Source organism: Mytilus edulis, chromosome 2 (genome assembly GCF_963676685.1).
Source record: "Mytilus edulis chromosome 2, xbMytEdul2.2, whole genome shotgun sequence".
In the NCBI taxonomy this organism is placed as follows: Eukaryota; Metazoa; Mollusca; class Bivalvia; order Mytilida; family Mytilidae; genus Mytilus; species Mytilus edulis.
Genome location: NC_092345.1, coordinates 31,539,982 through 31,561,652, shown reverse-complemented (window position 1 = coordinate 31,561,652; position 21,671 = coordinate 31,539,982). Strand labels below are relative to the sequence as shown.

The following is a 21,671-nucleotide window of genomic DNA, read 5'->3' as shown; positions in this document are numbered from 1 at the left end:
TCTTGTGTGTAGTTCATGCATAAATTAAGGTTCACTTGTTTATTAAATAAACCATGAACTCTTATGTGTAGTTCATACATAAAAGTTAGGTTTAAATAAAAATGAAATTACATGAAAACAATGGAGATTGAAACGATTTATTGATTTATGTTGTTTGTTTGTTATTTCAGTGGCTACCATTAGAAGATGTTAAAACAGGTCGCATTAATTTGAAACTAGAATGGATGTACCTGTCAAAGAATGCTCTCATCTTAGAGAAGGTATGAATCCTCTATTACTATTTTTTGGATTAAGTTTTATATACCCAAGATAACTAATTTTATTTTATACAGAAACTAAGTGGATAAATAAAAGAAGTGTATTATCTTATTTGTATTTAAACAGAATAAATGTTGTTCTGAAGTTAGACATTAATTCAGCAGAAAACACTATAAAACGATTAAAGACATGGCTTTCTGAAACCAATATTATTTTCTTATTAGAGATGTCAAAATTATGTCACATTTGTAAGTATCAGTGTTCTCCCCAGGCCGATATGACGCTGCAGTGCCGCAGCGCCTTCATAATATTTTCGAAGATCCCGCAGCGTCTTAATTGTCTGCTGTCCCTTAATACTTGATCCCGCAGCGTGTTAATTTTCACAATTTCATTATAAATGTTGGTGAAAATTGTCTAGTTGCTGATCACCGCTGAGAGGTCGGTCAGTGTTACGCAATAACTGATAATTAGTTTTACCTGAGCCACGCTTATCTCAGCCTTATCGGACTATGTTATCATGTAATAGCGTACATGATCATCAAGAAGAAAGATATTTGTAGAAGAAAATTAAAAAAAATAAAAACTTCAGTGCAGAAATTGAAGAAATAGATCGCAAATACATTGTATTTACACATTGTGTGTGTGATCACTTGACCATTTAAGTAACGAATTCTTTCATTTGTCGAGAAGAAGAATATATTTTAACACGACCAATGAACGTGATGAATACACGTGATAAATTTGAATACACATTGCTAAAGATATTTACGATGAAAATTATGAATGAGAGTATTTGTAATTGAAAAAAATAAAATAAACTTTGATTAAAGAGAAGTGATTTATTTTACTATAAAGTGAAAAAATGTTACTTGCAAGGTAAATTGTCTCAAACTGTCGTGTTTTTAGAAATAAAATGATCATTAAACATCGAATTTGCTGCAGCTTCTATATAATGTCACTAGTTGATAATTTCAAAGGTCTTAACTTTAAAAAACTTGCAAAGTTTCGTTTATATCTATCTGCCAGAGATAGGTTTTAACAATAATACACACGGAAGCGTAATGTAAAACTACGGAAACTTGTCAGCTGTTCATTAACATATTTTTGTTTTAAAAAATTGTATACCAAATATGATCAAATATCTTAACCATATGATATTCGATTTTATTAATTCTGAATGAACATGTTCTCTGCAAATAACAAAAGGGTGACTTCTAAGCAAAAGGCAGATGATGGAAGTAGAAGTTTTTTTCTCTCAGCCTATAATGACTTCTAATGAAAAGGGGAATACACCTCCCTCTTCACTGTCAGTATAAGCAGATGTCATTGCTTCTCCTAATCCCAACCTAGCTAAAGTTTTAGCAAGTGATAACAGCAAGCACCATGTTTCTGGTTTCAATGACAAGTGGCTGACTGAGTTTTCATGGCTTACAAATGTTAAAGGGGGTATAACCAAAAGGTATTGTGAGAGGGGGTTTTCAACCCTAAAGAGGATAAAGACAAAATTGAGGAACAGACTGTCCAACAAAATAACACTATCTTGAAACATTATCCCTAGAAGGAGCCGAGAGTACAGAGATGAATATTTATATTTTGACTTATAAATAACTTTTGTGTTTAAAATCAATTTATTTCATATATATATATATATTCTTGTAATTCATTATTAAATACTCTGCATTCTCAAACACATAACACAAAGCATTATAATTCATATTGCATGTCATGGATTAATGACTGATTGCTTCAGATCACAAAAGTTCACTCTAAAAAAAGAGTTACGCGCCCTTGAATTTTGCGCCTTAAAAAAATCCTGGGGAGAACACTGAGTATCTGTTCTTTATGTAACAAGATTAACAACATAATGTTCAAGTTATCGTCAATTTTTTATACTGTATGTTAGGAAATTTATTGCAGTGTTTTAATTAATGTCAAAATGCAACTGTATCAAGTTCCCAATAATAAAACCACGCAATTATAATTTCATTTATGATTTTCCTTCTTAAAATGTGTGTAATCACATTATTTGATTTCCCATTTTTTACTTATCAATATTAAAAATGCTTGCATTCATTTCTAAATTTACAGTATATTGATATCAACCTAGAAACTTAATTTTCGTACTTCAGCTAATTGAAATGTGGTTATTTATAGCTAGCAGCATTAGGATAAAGTATTATGGAATGAGAAATGTTGTTATAATTTCATTATATTTTGTTTGTGGTCAGGACTGATACCATTTATGTTAGTTGTGAGTTTTATGTACATCTTGACTGGTTGTATATATCATCTGAATCAAATATACAGAATGCATTTAAACTTAAGCTGCGTTCTATTTATAAGATACTCAAAGTTTCCGTCCAATTTGAAGCATCTTTAAATCTTTTTATAGATATTCCAAGCATCTTTGATTTTTTTTTATAGATATTCAGAGCATGAGCTGCAGTTTTCAATTTAGATAAAATACTTGTTTTTTTTTTTTATCTTGTGCAATGTTTTTTTCATCACTTAAATATTTGTTAATTATTTTAATTCTACAATACCCACCACTGCATGTTAATGTTGTAACTCTCTTTTTATTTATTTTCCAATTTTCCCTGTGTTATCTGATATTTTTGGTAAGTTGACATGTTTGTTGAAGTTATCTACCTTTGCTGTGAATTCATTCATTTTCATTCATTTATCATGTCACAATATTAATCAACTTAATATTGAGTAAATACATTTTCTTTCAAAAATAGGACTTGTTGAATTTAGGCTTAAATTTGTTTGAAAATAATAAAATATCTGACTGTAAAATTTTACTCGTGGAAAATGTGTATGACTAGGGTCAAAGTTATATTGACATAAAGCAGATTGTTCCCATTTTTGTTCAACATAGTTTTAATCTTATTGTACAGTTAACATTGTGTTTGGTGCATTCATTGGTACAATTATTTTATGGGGAAAAAATTATAATGCGGCAGCATTACTACAATACATACAGGTTAACTAATATTGACATCTAGAGGTCACCGTAAGATCTTATTTGATGGACAAGTTTGGTTAATAAATACAACAGCATGAAAATCTTTAAAAAGTGATGAAGTTCCCCAAAAATGACATCAATTTCATCTACAGGTTATCATCTCTTTTCACTCAAAAAAGATTCTTTCCAAGACACTAGATACATGTATCTATTTAGATGTAGTGTGATTTTTCTTTTTAGACTATATAAACTAAATAAGCTTAGACTTCGGTAATTTTATGACTGGTTTGAGTGTATTAATGTTTAAGACCATACCACTTTTGGTTGGAAAAATTTAATCAAACAAAAGCCAAATTTGCTTCTTTTTTTTAAAAGATGGAAATAAAATTTATTTTAAAAAATGGCACAAATTATAAAAAGTTGTTGACATATATAAAAAAGTACAGGAGCAGAATTTAGTTTGAAAAATAGTTAATAATTTTTTTATGAATATACAAGAAAAAGATTCACACAATGATGATTTTTTAGAATTTTACCCCAAACAACATGTTACCTTATGATTGTCCCTGAAAGGGTTAAAGGGTTGTGTAAAATGATTTAACTTGCTGTTAAAAGTACACAAGGCTGAACTCAAAATTGCCATATAAAGCAAACAACATCATCCCCTCCGTGATTTCATTGATGCACAGAAACCTATAACGTAGTCACTTCACTATATCAAAATCTAAAGGAGTCTGGGTAATCATGGTAATTTTGCTGTACATTTTACAAAAGTTGAAATTTAAAGAAAAATACAAAATATTCTGGGTGGTTTTTTTTAACAGTCATGATTATAAGATAAATCAAATAATTTTTTCTTTTATTTTTTGAAAAGTCTTACAAATTTTATTCATTCCTAGCTTAAAATTTAAATACTTCATTAAAGATTTAGACCAATTGCATTGTTTTCTGCTATTTTGCAATCAAACATGGTGGAGGACCCAGGAATTACCTAAAATATCCATTGGATAAGACTTTATAGAAGATAGACAATGTTACCCAGAATACATTAGAATCTGAAATAGTGATTTGTATTATTACATCTTGTTATTCTATATTTTTTTATACATAATTGCTACACAACATTCAGTTTGTATGCTTACTTTAAACATGCTTTCCAGGTCTTAGTATTGCTGATCTATATAATGGTTTCTGCTGAGATATAAAACTAGACACTTTTTTATTCAGCCAGATTTTTCTTTCTCTTAGCACTTAAAAATGATATCTAAAAAAATAGTAAGTGTATGTTAGATGATCTTTGTATAATATGATATAGATTAAATCTACATGTATAGAAGGAAAAAAATGCAGAGATATTAAATAGTTGAGTGTTAATGATGGCAGAGAGCGATGAGTCTGGAAATGTCTGATAGGGAGACTTTGTATCAGGATCTGTTGAGATTTAAGAGGGATTAGGAGTAAAGGCAGGAATTTTTAATGATTGTTTGACTCCTGATCATTTGCTTGTAATCATTGGTTTAGCTATTTTTACCAAAGTTATTGTTGTCTGCTCTTTGGTTGGGTTGCTGTCTCTTCCACACATTCCCCATTTCCTTTCTCAATTTTATGACAACAAGAAGTTCGATTGATGCACATAATAGTTTGAAAACTAAATCAAATAGTAAACATGAGCTCAAGAAATTCAACACCTTCACCTGAATTCAACAGATGCAAATAGAAGTGAAAATTAAAATTAAACTCGTAATGAGCTTTTTAATTCATGTGTGTTTATTACAAAATCGCTTAATCCCAAACAGTGTTTCATTTGTTCTGTGTTTCTGTTATATGTCAGCAATGTTAGATTTGCAACAAGTTATACAGGGTTTTATATATATATTTGTATATGTTTGATTGGCTTTTATGGTTCGGGAATATTCGTTAACATGTTATGTTTGGGGAGAAGTGTGATTTTGAAAGTAGAGGGTTGGGCTATTAATACATGTGACATGTTCAGCTTATTATCTATGCATGTTTTTCTTGGGTTTAAGTTTGTGGACAAAGGAAAAATTGTTTTCCGACTGGAATTCTACAGGAACTGAATAGGAATCCAATTCTCTTACACTAAAAGAGAAATAGAATAAGAGTTAACTTGTTCTTGTTCTTGTAACTGAGTTCTTTGTAGGAGTTATTAAAAAACTAAAATACTAAACAGTACAACTGCCATTCTATTGTTTTGTGGAAAAAACATGAATGGATTGTTTCATGATAGTTCACCTCTGACTACTTTTAATGCTGTTTCTTTTCAGTTACTAAAATTACACTTTTATTGACATATAATTATTCGGGCATATTCTCTTTATATGTATGAATGAAGGAGTAGAATAGTTAAAAAGACTTGTAACATGTGTAATGAAATCTTATATATACAACAAAAAAAGTACTTCAATTTAAAAAAAAGTTACATTTGCTGCTTTTATAAATTACTTTAAAATTTATATTTAAAAATCGATTGAGAGACCTATATATGAATAAGTATGTTGATATTTATCTTTTTACTGGTCACATGGCTACTGTACTTTATTATGAACTATTGGTTTTTTAGACAATAAAGGAGATGGAATTGAGGAATAAACTTAGCGATGATTTGTCATGCTGTTTATTGATGGTTAATCTGGACTCAGCCAGAGAATTGCCTGTAAGTATTAGTTTAGTTTAAACATATTTATTTATAGTGGATTGGGAAACAAGTTTTGCAACTTATATAAATCCCTTTCCACTTTACGGGTGCAAGTGCTGCCTTGTAGCGGCATTAGCCTACTCTTTTTCGAAATCTACAAGGGTGTCTTTAACGTGCAAGAGATATGGCTCTCTCTTAACACGGGTCAGCCATTTATCGTCCCATTCCGACGGACTAAGTAAGTATTGACATATTCTTTAGTTGTTCATTATTCTAACGTCATCCGATGATCATTTACATCACTTGCAGAAATTCATGTTGGTTTACTAGCAATAATAGTCTTATTGTGAAACATAATTTGTGCAAATTTGATTTTCATTGCTGTACATATAAGCTGAATATTTTACTAGTAACACTTTATGACCTAGCTTCAGAGTGCAATGTTGTGAATGATAAATAATATTTTTTTGCTTGTTTTGTGAACAGAAAAAAAAATAATTGAGTTTTCACTGTAAATCATTCATTCATCATCTCAGAATCTAAAGTATTTGGAATAGTAATTTTTACACCATTCTCTAATCTGATTGAATATTAAATGACTCCATCAACAATGAATGTTGAACTAAGGCAGTTTTCCATGTGTGCGACTATACTGAAAACTACTAATATTGCACTAAGTTCTGAAATAAAACACTGTTTTCTAACTGTCATACATTTGTCAATTTACAATCTAATGAATTTGTTACATGCATGTTCAGAATTCAGATTTTCTTGCTCATTCTAACAGTATATTTTGAGAACCAAAATGTTGGTATGTTTTTGCTTTGATAAAAGAGTTTTTATTTTTGCAGTTTAATATTGTGTGTTGAATTGTGCAGTGTTTTAGATAACTGACCAATACATTTGACCATTTAATTTAGCAAGATGAAACTTGATAATGATATGAATGTAAGCAAAAGGAAAATTCAGCATTCTTTAGTAATTTAAGAACTTTTGTTTATGTTTTACAAAAATTTCAACTAATTTGATTTTGCCAAAAAAGATATATATATATAAAAACACAGAGAATATTTTCAAATGTGAACTAAATTGATGTAAGGAAAATTGTAAAAACAGTATTGCATGAAAACTTGAAATTGTAAATGAAGATTTAGCACTGAAAATTCCAACTATTAATTACTTTTTTAAAAAATTTTGTGATGTCACTGTATTAATTTTATTGTTTCTCAAAACCTGCACAGTTCACAACAATTTTGATGTTGATTTATATTTTAATGCCCTGCTTACAAAAGTAGGGCAGCATTTTATTGTTTGAATTTTATTCTGTCTGACCATTTGTATTGGATAGGATCATAAATGAAAATTGTTATATTCTTTTAATGTTCAAACATAATGATATATTTTAAACGTCTTTCAGAATTAGAAAATAAACTTCTGAATATAAAAATAAGGTGATGTGGTTTGATTTGCAATGAGACAACTATTGACTTAAGATCAAATGAAGTGGACGTTAGCAGTTATAGGCCACTGTATATAACCCATACTGTTTAGATGGCTAGAAAGGGCACTGACATGAAAAATATAAAACAATTCAATTGGGAAACTAACTGCCGAATTTATAACAGAACAATTTATAAAAAAAAATATGACAGACATGAACCAACAACAACCACTGAACTACAGGCTTCTGACTTTGGAAAGGTACATAAAGAATGAAGAGGGTTAAATATGAAAGTAAATTCTCAACTTTCCTAGTTCCAAAAATTTGTTTTGAATCTCTTGATAACCTAACATTAATAATTCATTGGTGTATCTTCAATACACAAGATTCATGATCTTGCTCACATGTAAAGTATCAATGCTCTTTTTTATTGTGTTTTAGAAAAACAATTATTTGATGGTAATTACTTGCTATTGTATTGTCTTAGTGTCCATGTATTATTGTCTTGAAGTAAAATGTACCAGTCAGTCTTCAGTACATATAGGATTCTAAAAAATGATTTTTGACACATTGGTTAAAAGGCATTAAGTTAATTCAGATATTAATTTGAGGTTTTTACTTATGGGAATAATGTGAGTTGGTGAGTATCGCAATAATATGAATTGATCTTCTGATAACTGTATGTGTCAAAAATAGATTTGATACAAACCAGTACTTGAGACTGACACCTAGTAAAGTGAATCGTGCTATTGCCTATTATTAAACTTCTGATTCAGATGCTTATCTTCAATCCATCATGTTACTTCAGCAATTTACACTTAATTATGCTTATCAACATTAAAACTTTAAATCTGCAGTATTTGCATACTGTGCTGGTGATCGAGGTATTTAGGCTAGATGTATTACAATTTAAACCTAGCTTACTTTTCTAATACACCAAACTATTGCATTGTGAATTTTGAATAGACTGAAATCCTACTGCAGTGTTATTATCATGGTTGTCTGTATATACAAACTAAGGTTTCTATGGGGTAGAATATTTACCAATCTTTTTTTTCCTGATCATATCATTTTGAATGGATAGGTATGACTTGTTAAATATACATTTTAAATCATGATAAAAATGACTGTATGACCTTTGCATCTTGCATGCTAATGTTATCTATGAATTTTGTGGTCTTACTTGTAACATCATTTTTCCTGAGAGACTCCTGTCACTTGCATCTTGTTTATGAACAACTTTTAACGACAGCCTTATACACTAACATGTGCTTCTAGATGTTGAAATAAGAATCTGGAACATTTATCATATAAACATTTTTTCATATATTTAAATGTGCATGTTATGCTGAGGACATTGATTTTTTTCAGCTAGATATCAATTATTTATTATCATCTTACTCTAATCAAATGATTGGGATATTTCATCAAAGCAAAAGAATGGGAGATATAACACTTGAACCAATGAAAGACAACTCTTCCATGTTGACTTATTGTATTCATAACTATAAAAATTTGCTTGGGCTAATATGATAATGAGGCAGTAACCTGAGAAAAAAAACCACATCAGATATCAGCATACAGTCTTCTTCCATGGACAAGTGTCTATGCAATATTCCAAGCTCTAAATTGTGGATACTTTATTTCGCGTTTTACCCTTTCTAGCCCACTTCGCGGCAATTTAATTTCGCGATTTGGTAATTTACCGAATGTAGTTTAATAATGAAAGATCCAAGCTTTAGATGTTCGCGACGATTTATATTCGCATTATTTTTCTACTTGTGAAAGTCGCAAAAATAAATCGCTCACAAAAATAAATCGCTCGCGAAAATAAGTTTACAGTAGTCGGGAAAAGTTGTTAATTGTTTGCAATATAAATAAAATTCCATAACTTCAGTTTCTACTTTTGTCAAAATATGTTTTTGTTGTATTACAAATATGATTTGAAAATTCAAAACATAAATTTCAAAATCTAAAGGTAAGTACCTGTTCAGTAGTAAATATAATATTGAAAGGTCTTTTTCTGTGTAGTTTATTATTGAACAGTGTACACTTTGATAGCAACTTTGAAAAGTTTATGAAATTAAAGACTGAAAATCTAATCAATCAAATAACATTATTCGTAATATTAATGTTTCGTACAATGGTAATGCTCTCAATAGTCTTTTAAGATTCTGTTAAAATGTAATCTGTTTGCTTGTATTTCAGAGGGCAAAGAAAACCATGTCGGAGCCAAGTCCTTACGTCAAATTGTCATTAGGCCAAAGTAAATTTGAAAGTGGAATAAAAGCCGACACAGATGAACCAAGATGGGAACAGAACTTTAGGTTCTTGGTCCACAATCCAAACTTACAGACTTTGGAATTAGAGGTATGAACTGTTGTACTGTAAATTAAATTGAGAATGGAAATGGGGGATGTGTCAAAGAGACAAAAACCCAACCCACAGGAAACAGCTTAAGGTTACCAATTGTTCTTCAGAACAGCGAGAAAATCTTGCATTCTGGAGGCAAGGTTCAACTGGCCCTAAACAAGAATGTGTACTTGTTCGGTGAAAATGGACATTACACTCACTTTAAAACATGAAAATGGACTAAAATGTAAAAAAACCATACAAGACTAACAAAAACCAGAAGTTCCCAATTGGGACAGGCGCAAAATTGGGTTAATAAATATAAGAAAATGTGGTATGAGTGCCAATGAGACAATTCTCCATTCAAGTCACAATTTATAATTAAACCATTATAGGTCAATGTACAGTCTTTGGCACAAAGCCTTGGCTCACACCGAACAGCAAGCTATAAAGGGCTTCAAAAATTACTAGTGTAAAACCAACATGTTTTATGAGATAACAACCTGCCCCTATACATCTAGACAATGAAGAATAAACATACACACATTATTATTATTATCATGATTATTATTGAACATACCTGTATATTAGCAATTAATCTGACATTGTTTTTCAATGCTGTAACAATAAACAAAGAAATTTGAAATTGGTTATATTTGCAATAAAATGAAAATCCTTAAAAACATTATGATTGTTTTGTGATTATTATTTTTCAGGTTTGGGAGAGTAAATCTAAGACTAGAATTGGTAACTTGAAAGTTCCACTGAAAAACCTTTTGGTTGAACCAGACCTAATTGTTGATAAATTCTACAATTTAGTGAACTCACCTTCACCAAAAGCTCAAGTTCGAATGAGGTTGTGCCTAAGAGTAAGTATAAATGGTTAGGCTTAAACTTAAAGATGCATTATAACTATAATTATTAAAGAAACTCACTCTAGTAATATTATAATAAAACAATAAAGATAACAACACCAATCAATTACCTTATTGTAAGAATTTATTCTGGTCGACATGTTTCGCCAACAAGGGTGGCGTCTTCAGGACAGTATTACATATGAAATCAAACCGTGAAGTACAAATTTTGCGGTTGTGTGGTTCGCCGAACAATTGAAGTTGTTATGACGACGTTATAGATATAAATAGAAAGTGAAAGTAAAATAAGAATCTACCGGTAGTATAGTTAAAAGTGAAAGTAAGTCAATAAAGTTATTAACGATGTGCTTAGCTGCTATTCTTATATGTCTGTGTAGTTGGTCTCATTGAGGTTTCTAGTGGTAATATTGTAGAAATGATGAAAGTAGATCATAAAATGTCAGTTCATTTCCGAATTGGACAACATCCCACTGGCCATCCCGTACGAATTCAACTGGCTTCGCTCCGAGGGAGGTACTGCTTCCAATTTCGTTGATAGTAGGGTGAAGTGTATGATCGCGGCAATTTCACCCTATTACCAACAAAAGTGATATTATATGTAGGTTAAATTTCATGGGGGTTTTAATTTTGTGGATATTTTAAAAGATATTAATTCCTCCACTAAAATTTCTGCTTTTACAGTATAATCAACCTATTTTCTAGGTTCTTACCTCTGAGTATAACCAGGCAGACATTGAGGAGGAGGAAGAAGAGGAGACCCCTGTGGAAACATTAGAGAGTAAAGAATCCTCTGTTGACCCAGTCGCACAGCAATCTGCCACTCCAGCTGATAAGACTGCCAAGGCTGGACCAGCTGTTGTTAAGAAAGTGGAAGTAGTAAAAGTAGAAAAAGTAAACAAAGTGTCTAGCAAACTTCCAGAGGGTCAGTTAATACCACCCATGGACTCGTCCACACCCATCAAGGACTCAGATGTCAGGCAGAGGAAATCTCCCTCGTATGTACTAATATAATTTTTGAATAAATTACCTTTAAAAGTTGTGGCATGATTGCCAATGAGACAGCTTTCCACAAGATGCTAAATTACATAGAAATTAGCAACTATAGGTCACAGTACAGTGTTCAACAATGAGCAAATTCAATACTTCACAGTCAGCTGCAGAATGCATGTAAAACAATTCAAACGATAAAACTAACAAAATGATGAATGAAAAACAAATATATTACACAGCAACAAAAAACAACCACTGAAGAGCAGGCTTGAACTAAATTAGGATTTGGTTAGGGTAGTTTTTATACGACCGCAAAAATTTTAATTTTTTGGTCGTATATTGCTATCACGTTGGCGTCGTCGTCGTCGCCCGAATAGTTTTAGTTTTCGCACTCTAACTTTAGTAAAAGTGAATAGAAATCAATGAAATTTTAACACAAGGTTAATGACCACAAAAGGAAGGTTGGGATTGATTTTGGGAGTTTTGGTCCCAACATTTTAGGAATTAGGGGCCAAAAAGGGCCCAAATAAGCATTTTCTTGGTTTTCGCACTATAACTTTAGTTTAAGTGAATAGAAATCTATGAAATTTTGACACAAGGTTTATGACCACAAAAGGAAGGTTGGGATTGATTTTGGGAGTTTTGGTTCCAACAGTTTAGGAATTAAGGGCCAAAAAAGGGCCCAAATAAGCATTATTCTTGGTTTTCGCACAATAACTTTAGTATAAGTTAATAGAAATCAATGAAATTTTAACACAAGGTTTATGACCACAAAAGGAAGGTTGGGATTGATTTTTGGAGTTGAGGTCACAACAGTTTATGAATTAGGGGCCAAAAAGGGGCCCAAATAAGCATTATTTTTGGTTTTTGCACCATAACTTTAGTATAAGTAAATAGAAATCTATGAAATTTAAACACAAGGTTTATGACCATAAAAGGAAGGTTGGGTTTGATTTTGGGAGTTTTGGTCCTAACAGTTTAGGAATAAGGGGCCCAAAGGGTCCAAAATTGAACTTTGTGTGATTTCATCAAAAATTGAATAATTGGGGTTCTTTGATATGCCGAATCTAACTATGTATGTAGATTCTTAATTTTTGGTCCCGTTTTCAAATTGGTCTACATTAAGGTCCAAAGGGTCCAAAATTAAACTTAGTTTGATTTTAACAAAAATTGAATCCTTGGGGTTCTTTGATATGCTGAATTTAAAAATGTACTTAGATTTTTAATTATTGGCCTAGTTTTCAAGTTGGTCCAAATGGGGGTCCAAAATTAAACTTTGTTTGATTTCATCAAAAATTGAATAAATGGGTTCTTTAATATGCCAAATCTAACTGTGTATGTAGATTCTTAATTTTTGGTCCAGTTTTCAAATTGGTCTACATTAAGGTCCAAAGGGTCCAAAATTAAACTAAGTTTTATTTTAACAAAAATTAAATTCTTGGGCTTATTTGATATGCTTTATCTAAATATGTACTTTGATTTTTGATTATGGGCCCAGTTTTCAAGTTAATCCAAATCAGGATTCCATATCAAGTATTGTGCAATAGCAAGAAATTTTCAATTGCACAGTATTGCACAATAGCAAGAAATATCTAATTGCACAATATTGTGCAATAGCAATTAATTTTCAATTGGAGTTATCTTTCTTTGTATAGAATAGTAGTTGATAATATATGTTGGAAATTTGCCGGACATGACTATGATGTCATTTTCTATTTTTATTTGCCAATAACTTTATGTAAATAACTTCATTGGAAATTTGCCAATATAAAATGTTGCTGATGAAGCTTTTTTTCCTTATCTTTTCTAAAATGTTTTTAGATAATGTATGTTGGACATTTGCCAGACATGACTATGATGTCATTTTCTATTTTTATTTGCCAATAACTTTATGTTAATAACTTCATTGGAAATTTGCCAATATAAAATGTTGCTGATGAAGTTTTTTTTATTGTTTTATACAATAAACAATGTATATTCACTTTTACTACCAACCAATCTTTACCATTCAGTGATAACAAGCACTTTATTTTACATTTTAATATTTTATGATGTATTTAAAAGAGTAGTTATTGTTGCAAACTCCATTAGAAATTTGAATTGATATCAGTTTTGGAAAAAGGGAAACAGGGATGTGGAAAAAAAAGGGGGGGGGTTTAATTTTTCTCATTTCAGATTTCATAAATAAAAAGAAAATTTCTTCAAACATTTTTTTGAGAGGATTAATATTCAACAGCATAGTGAATTGCTCAAAGGCAAAAAAAAACTTTTAAGTTCATTAGACCACATTCATTCTGTGTCAGAAACCTATGCTGTGTCAACTATTTAATTTTAGATTTAAAAAGTTTGAAGAAGAAATCTTTAATTGATTTGTAAAATCTTGACATTTGTTTTGTGTAAAAAAATATCATGTAATGTCAAAAATTTGATCACAATCCAAATTCAGAGCTGTATCACGCTTGAATGTTTTGTCCATACTTGCCCCAACTGTTCAGGGTTCAACCTCTGCGGTCGTATAAAGCTGTGCCCTGCGGAGCACCTGGTTATATGTTAGGTTAAGTGTTGTAACAGTACAACACAAGTAGTAGTAAATAATGTTTGAAGTAAATGAAAGGCAGCTGAGTAAAAAATAAGAGCTCATCTTAATGCTTAAAACTGAAAAAAATTTAACAACTTCTTCCTGTGATGTTTACTGTACATATGAAAATATCTAAAGATCATGAAGATACAGCATATTTGAAGTAGCCAAAAAACATCAATAGCAAAATTTCAAAAAAATTAATGAAAAAAAGGGTTTATATTTCATAGAACAGTTGCTTCAAAAATCAATTGCCAAGTAAGATTTTTTATGAATAGAAAATAAAAATTCAGAGATTAGTATGATCATTTGAGAATTTTGTTTAAATACTCATTTTATTTTCGTATAATTGTTTAGCAGTAACCAAGGAGGATTATATGGCCGTGGAAGGATACAGATCACATTACGTTACTCTACTCAGAGACAAAACCTTGTTGCAGTTGTACATAAATGTGTGTAAGTATACTTATAAAAGCTGAGAGGATTACTTTAAACTGGTTTTGCACAAGACGAGAAGGAAATCATTTGTTCAGAATTAACTTCAGTCCATAGTGTAGCTTAAATTCTTTAAACAAATTGATTCATGACATTCAGAGACTTTATCTTACTTATTGAGAGGCTTTAAATTATACTAAAAATTCAGTTTCTTCAAACTAGTCTATACCCCTGTGAAAATGTGTATGAAGCAAAAGAGATAATTTGGGGTATACATTAACATTACAGCAATCCAATTACACTAAAAAAAAAGATTTAGAGGTCTGTCAAGCTTCTTATTCTTTTCATCCCTTGCAGACCTGCCAACTTATGAAAATCTCCATGGGGGATTTAGTGCACAACCAGATTTTTAAGGGACTATGATAAACTTGATGCAAATTGTGCTCGTATGATAAATTGATTAAAAATGAAAGGCCAGCTGACCGAGTTTCTGTTTACAAATATTACAAATAATAATATTAATTAATTTTGAGGATTGTTATGACCCATCAGGTAATCCGATTACTTGTAACAACAAATTATGACACCTGTTGTGATCGTTGAATAGTGTAGGATTGTAAACGTGTCATAATATGTCCCCAGGTAAAATTATAGATTTTTTTAAATTGATCAGAAAAACTTCAAAATCGGTATCCAAATATTTTTTTCGATATATTTTGAGAAAATCAGGATTTTGACTTGTTTTACGATCCCGATATCTGGATTCAGGTTGAGGGATGAAAATCAGGATAGTTGGCAGGTCTGCCCTTGAAGCACGTGTATACAGTATAACGGCTAATTTTTTGCGGGTGTAAAAATTCGCGATATTCATTGAATAAGGTATACGAAATATTTTGGTGGTTAATATTTTGGATTCAAAACTTTTATCAATACCTTTGCACATGCACTTTTAAATTGGCGAAATTTATTTTGGCGATTTTGTTCTATCCACAAAAAATAAGAAAAATTTACACCCTGCGAAAATAACCTGATTTACAGTATATAGAAAATGGAGTTGACAGCAATCAAAATATACAAATAATTAAAAGTAAATTGACATGATTGGTCAAATTCTTATCACAATTAGTTAATAACATCACATTGTTATTTTTTTCCAACACATCAATTAGGAATGTTTGGATTCAAAACATATGCCCAAAACATCCATTTCAATTGTTGCTATGACTCAGATGTCATCCAGTTCACAATACTCCACATGTCACATTGTATTATGACTGTCAATTATTTTAAAAAATCATTTCATCCGATTTCATCGAAAACTAAGCAATTAATATGGCTGCCTAATTTTAAGAATCTGTTTATGTCATTATTATATTATGTTATTTTATTCTTGAATATATACTTTGAAAGTATTTTTGTTTTTCGTAATTTTTGTTATTGGGTTTAACCAGGAATTCTAATTCCCAACAAAATGTAAAATTTACATTTAAAACTTAAATGCTCTAATAATATCCACAAATTCAAATTTTTTTTTTTAAAATAAGGAAATTTTGAAAATCCAGTAAAATCAATACATAGGAATAAAAGTACCATCACAGTATACCCTATTTATGTATAATTATGATGTAGTGTTTATTTCATTTCAGGAATTTGATACCATGTGATACAGACGACAACTTAGCCGATCCTTATATTAAGATGTATCTCTTGCCTGATAAGTCCAACAAAAAGAAGACTACTATCATCAAAAATACTCTCAATCCTGTCTGGGACGAAACGTAAGTTAAATGATCAATAGGATCTGCCAGTACATTCAAAACTATCAAAAAGTAAAATCACAAAAATACTGAACTTAGAGGAAAATCGATTCGGAAAGTCCATAATCACATGGCAAAATCAAATAACAAAACGCATCAAAAACGAATGGACAAGAACTGTGATATTCCTGACTTGGTACTGGCATTTTCAATTGTAGAAAACGGTCGATTAAACCTGGTTTTATAGCATATGCTCTTAATTTAAAAATAAGATTAGTGTCATCATGAAATAGAAGTTCCTTCATAAGATCATTGCAATAAACACAACTTACCACCATAAAAACTTGAAACAAAATACTTTTGGTTTTATAGTTCCTTGATATAAGCTTTAATTTACTGTGTTTGGCATTTGAAAATCAATGGAAAAATTAATAACTTTAGTTATTTGGTCTTTGAAATTTGTCGTTGGACAAACAAAAAATCAACATTGATCAAATATTTCACAGAACTACAAAATTTAAAAAAATACTGAATTGGACTTTCCTATTAATAATCTGAATTGTGATTGCAAATTAAAGACTTTTAGTCTGTTGTGAAGGAAGAATAATGTTTCATTTTCTGCATTTTGGACACATTCAAAATTTATTTGCATATTTATTATAGAGACATTTTCAACTCCTATAACAGTACTTAAGCCTTTGAGATACTGATACAACATTTCAGAGCTGTTAATAATTGACTGTCTTTTAAATTTTACAGATTTGAATTCCCAGTGAAACAAGCTGATCTGTCTAGCAAAACTTTAGAATTTTCTATAAAGAATGATACTTCTTTCTATACCTCAAACAAGAAGTTCATAGGAATTGCTCAGATCGAGTTGGGAAACATGGACCAAACAAAGGCTGCCACTCATTGGTAAGAATTGTAATCGTATGAAAAAGACATGTATAAAATTAAAAGTATGATATTTGTATATTGGTATACATCTCTTAACTTAATGTAGGTTATAGTTTATCAGGTCAATTAGGGAATAACAAGTCAAATTCCCTCATTTTTAATTATTTATTCAAAGTATGTAGCAAGTAAACCAAATATTTTACTGAAATATAGAGTTTTTTATATGTAAAAAAAAGAGTAGCACCATATTGTTTAGATTGAATGTATTCATAAGTTATTGCAATTTATTGAGAATATCTTTTTCATCCCATGAATATATTTCGTCGCATTTCTCAGGAACTACATTTCTGAAATTTAGTTGCAGGGTTCATATAAGACAACTATACCATGTGAGGCATTTTCAGATTCATCACTCAACTTCCTGTTTACTGAACACTTGTATCAGTTTACACATGCATGATAGCCAAGTTAGAATATTTCGTCACATTTTTCATAAAAACTGCAACACAAGGATTTCTAGGTTTATGCAAGTCAGTTTTACCTTGTGATGTGTTTTCAGATTCATCACTCAACAACTTCCTGTTTACTATATACTTTGTTTGGGCGGGGTATCATTAGTGAGTAGTAGCTCACAGATTCACTTCTTTGCTATATTTTTTATTGCTTTAATTACAGGTTTGATCTGCAGCCTGATGAGGATGATTGTAAGCCAGTATCACTGCCTTCAGAAACAGACTTGTAGACTGGTTAACATAGATCTGATGTACATAGTCTTTGTATGGTTGATAAAGGGAATTGCAATAGTTATAACTTAGAACTTTATCTATATATGTGTCTTTGTACTTTTTCATTGCATTCAGTGACAAAATTTGTTCCTTCTTTATCGATTCATGTTTTCTCTGTCCTTTGGCAAAGTTCCTGTTTGTTGTTTACTCTCTTTTTGGAAAGGAACAATTAGAATTGTACTGAATTTGTAGAAGTACTACAACCATAAGCCAGAAATGTTTGGTCATTATGTGGAACAGAATTTTTAGAGCCTGAGTAAATTTCTGACATCTGATTTGGAATTTTGTGCTTTTCATGTTGAAATTTGTTTAAGTATGCCTATTATTATGCAAGTTTTATGCACAATTTATGTTGATATTTTTCTAATTTTATTTACACTTAACGTATGCAAGAAATATTACATCGATTTTCTCCTAGCGAGAATGTTTATTTTATTTTTGAAAGATAAATACTCCTTTCTTATTTGTCTAACAAATGAACGTGAATAGCATGTCTAAATTATTTTGTTTTTATGAACTTGTTGTTACTATGACCTTTTAGGTGTTAAATTATCATCAATTTAGAATCTGAAGAATTATTGTTAATTTTACTGTCTTATGAAAAACAAAGTATACTTTACTATGCAAAACTTTATAGAATGGTTGTGCCATTAGTGCTATTAATGCTATAATAGAAATGAAAGTCCACGTGATCTATTTAGCTCCCTTTAGAGGGTTTTGTAATATTTTTTTGGGGAATTTTCAAGTACTTTGTGCGATATCAGTTTGTTGACAAACAATTTGATGTATAGGTTGTTTCGATTAGTTTTTCTTTATGTTAATTTTATACAATTTAATATATCTGAATATACTCAAAGCATATGTATATATTTATATCGTACCATAGTTATACTAATACTCCTAAACAGTGCTAGATTTTTGCATAGTTGAAGTGATGACCATTGAGTAGAATTTAAAATTTTGAATGATGGTGATATTTTTAATATGAATGGTATTTGGACATGCTCAGAGGTCTCTAGTTAATTGTGCTATCTACAGTTTTGCTCTTTTTTAAGAGTTATTTATCGTCAGTTATTACTTTTAACCTATTAGATTGTTATAGCTATACAGATCAACAAAGAAGGGATAATATGTATTAACCGTAATGATTTGGGGAAAATCAGATTGGCCAATTCCTGCTGAGCAATCACTTATTCCACTAATGGCTAAAACAAGGATGTAATAATTTGTAACTATAGACCAGAAAGTCTCTTGTTTCAATAAAATATTTCCTCAAATAAAAATGGGTGTCAACTCTCCATGACACCATTTCCTTAGATCTGAATTTTGTTCTTGTTTTGAATTTGATTGCAGTAATTTCTATTGGATGTTGAGCAAACAACAATCAATCTATTAAATCTTGAAGAAAAAAATTAATCAGTGCCAAAATATGGTACAAAATGACAATTCACTCTGCAATTTCTAGATAATATTTTGTTTTTGTATTCTAGTTAAAATCAACAAATACAAAAAAGTTCTAGATTTGCTAGAAGGCTTGACACATCTGGGCATTTAAATGATAAAACTTGCCAGTTTTCTAGTCGAGGTTTCAGATCCAAGAAACATTTTATTAATTTTTGAACTGTTATAAAGATTTCCTGTTGGTCTTTATGTTAAACAATTGATCTACAAATATTGCTGTTATTTTATTTACACATAGCCTTAATAATTTTGAAAATATATTTTTAAGGGTTTTTTTTCATTTGAAAATTTCATATAAGTAGAGAATGAGGTTGAGGCCAAAATATGAATTGAAAAAAATCATTATTTCAAACTCTGATATTTACTTATTTGCTTGAAACTTTTAAGAATTTTAGCTAAACTTTGTGATGTCTCTTAACAGAGAACATATTTATAAAGAACATAACTTTTTTTAAAGGATAATGCATGGTATTGTCAAAATGCTTTGGTGAAACCCAACTCTTCCACTTTTCAAAATCTTTTATCCACTTATGGAAAAGTTATGAAGATTGCTTTGAAACTTCACATCTGTGATTAAAGAATATATGTTATTGTTAATGTATTGTAATATTTTTATCATTTTTTTTACAAAAAGTTTCTATTCATGACAGATATTTGTGATATGAGTGTTAATTTCTTTTCAAAAGTAATGTTATATGTTTAAATAACATATCAGTTGCAGAATTTTTTTCTTTCCAGTGTTTATGAAATGTGAACACTATTATATTTATACATTAGAAGAGAAGCATGCTGGTCACTTATGGTATTAACCTATACCTGATATTGTTATTAATCTTCATTGCTATTAAATAGGCACAGTTGGAATTGTACGAAGTGTGGTTTTACAATTTGTATATTTTTTTGGAAATATGACCAGTTTTAAAAACTGCATTTTGTTAATTTCAGTGTTTAAATAAGATTTTAACATAAATTTTTCTGGTATATAATGAAGCATTGCTATTGAAATTTTCTTTATAAATATGTTAAACTTTGTGGGTATTCTTTTTTTTTAACATGCACTTTTCTCAATATTGATAACAAATATGAAGAAGTTCACTTGAACTTGCAATTATAACCTTGTTATTTCATGTAAACAAGAAAAATTGAAGATATCTTTTTAGCATTCTGAATAAAACTACCATTTGACCCTGGTGCACTTATTAATTCCGGTAGATATGATAATTTTATATTTTCCAGTTAAACCTCTTTAAATTTCTGTTACATAAAAGTTCTTGTGTTCTGTTAGTTTTATACATATATATATATATTTCTCATTTATAAAATCCCAATGTGTTATAATATTACAACATTGTCTTGTTGTTTTGTTAGCATTACAATTTTCTTCGTAGTATATGAAGCCAATCACTTATCAACTAAAAATAATCTGGTTATTACTAAAATTGTGGGTTATAACAGCTGATAATTTATGATTGAACCAATTGGTTGTGAAATCTGATTAACAACTGCAAAAAACTTCTATGATTTTAGGTACTTGTAAATTAGTATATTGGTCCCAGTATTAAGGAGTAATAATCTTTGTCCATAGCCCCATGTTTTTTTATCATTTGATGTTGGTTATGTAACAAAACTGTGACAATGTTGGTATATTATAAACACAAAATGATTATATTTAGCGGTTGGTAGTATCCTAACCAATTAAACTTCTTCCAAAGTATTCATTAGTTATCTATTTAGTTAATTACACATTTGTTTTAGAAGCCCACTCAGTATTGTTTTCTTGTGGAAGTTGTGTGAACTTATAATTTCTGGGTTGGGTTTAGCAACTGAGTAATACTAAAAAAAAGAAAAAAAGTGAAATAACAAAATTACTAAATTCCTAGTAAAATTCAATACAGAAAGTCCTATTTCAGAGAGCAAAAACAAAAGCCCAAACACATCAGAAGAATGAAAAACTACTATCATATTACTGACTTGGTTCAGGCATTTCCTTATGTAGAAAATGGTGGATTTAATCTGGTTTAAAAGCTAGCTAAACTTCTCACTTCTATGACAATCGCATAAAATTCTATAATATTGACAACAATGCGTGAACAAAACAAATAGACATAATAGTTAAGGAGGCTCGCGTGTAAAAAAATTTCAGCAAAAAATTAAACATTTGTTTCTTCATTACAAATTTTATTTATTACACTATTAGTTATTACTTTATGATATGGTA

At 30.0% G+C, this 21,671-nt stretch overlaps 1 protein-coding gene across 9 annotated transcripts in view; it reads left to right on the top strand.

Annotated features, from left to right (window-relative positions):
• The window catches only part of LOC139511957 (extended synaptotagmin-2-like), a 43,122-nt gene extending 21,955 nt beyond the window's left edge, over positions 1 to 21,167 (top strand). The window contains exons 13-22 of one of the 9 annotated variants that reach the window (XM_071299175.1): positions 171 to 260; positions 5,817 to 5,900; positions 7,765 to 7,782; positions 9,532 to 9,693; positions 10,392 to 10,544; positions 11,253 to 11,545; positions 14,476 to 14,574; positions 16,200 to 16,331; positions 17,070 to 17,225; positions 17,883 to 21,167. In XM_071299175.1, the coding sequence (XP_071155276.1) occupies positions 171 to 260; positions 5,817 to 5,900; positions 7,765 to 7,782; positions 9,532 to 9,693; positions 10,392 to 10,544; positions 11,253 to 11,545; positions 14,476 to 14,574; positions 16,200 to 16,331; positions 17,070 to 17,225; positions 17,883 to 17,949 (1,254 nt within the window). In that variant the 3' untranslated portion in view covers positions 17,950 to 21,167. Of the gene's footprint in view, positions 1 to 170; positions 261 to 5,807; positions 5,901 to 6,669; positions 6,694 to 7,764; positions 7,783 to 9,531; positions 9,694 to 10,391; positions 10,545 to 11,252; positions 11,546 to 14,475; positions 14,575 to 16,199; positions 16,332 to 17,069; positions 17,226 to 17,882 lie in introns of all 9 variants that reach the window. The other 8 variants (XM_071299174.1, XM_071299173.1, XM_071299172.1 and 5 more) reach the window with 8 other exon arrangements.
• Positions 21,168 to 21,671: the final 504 nt, after the last annotated feature.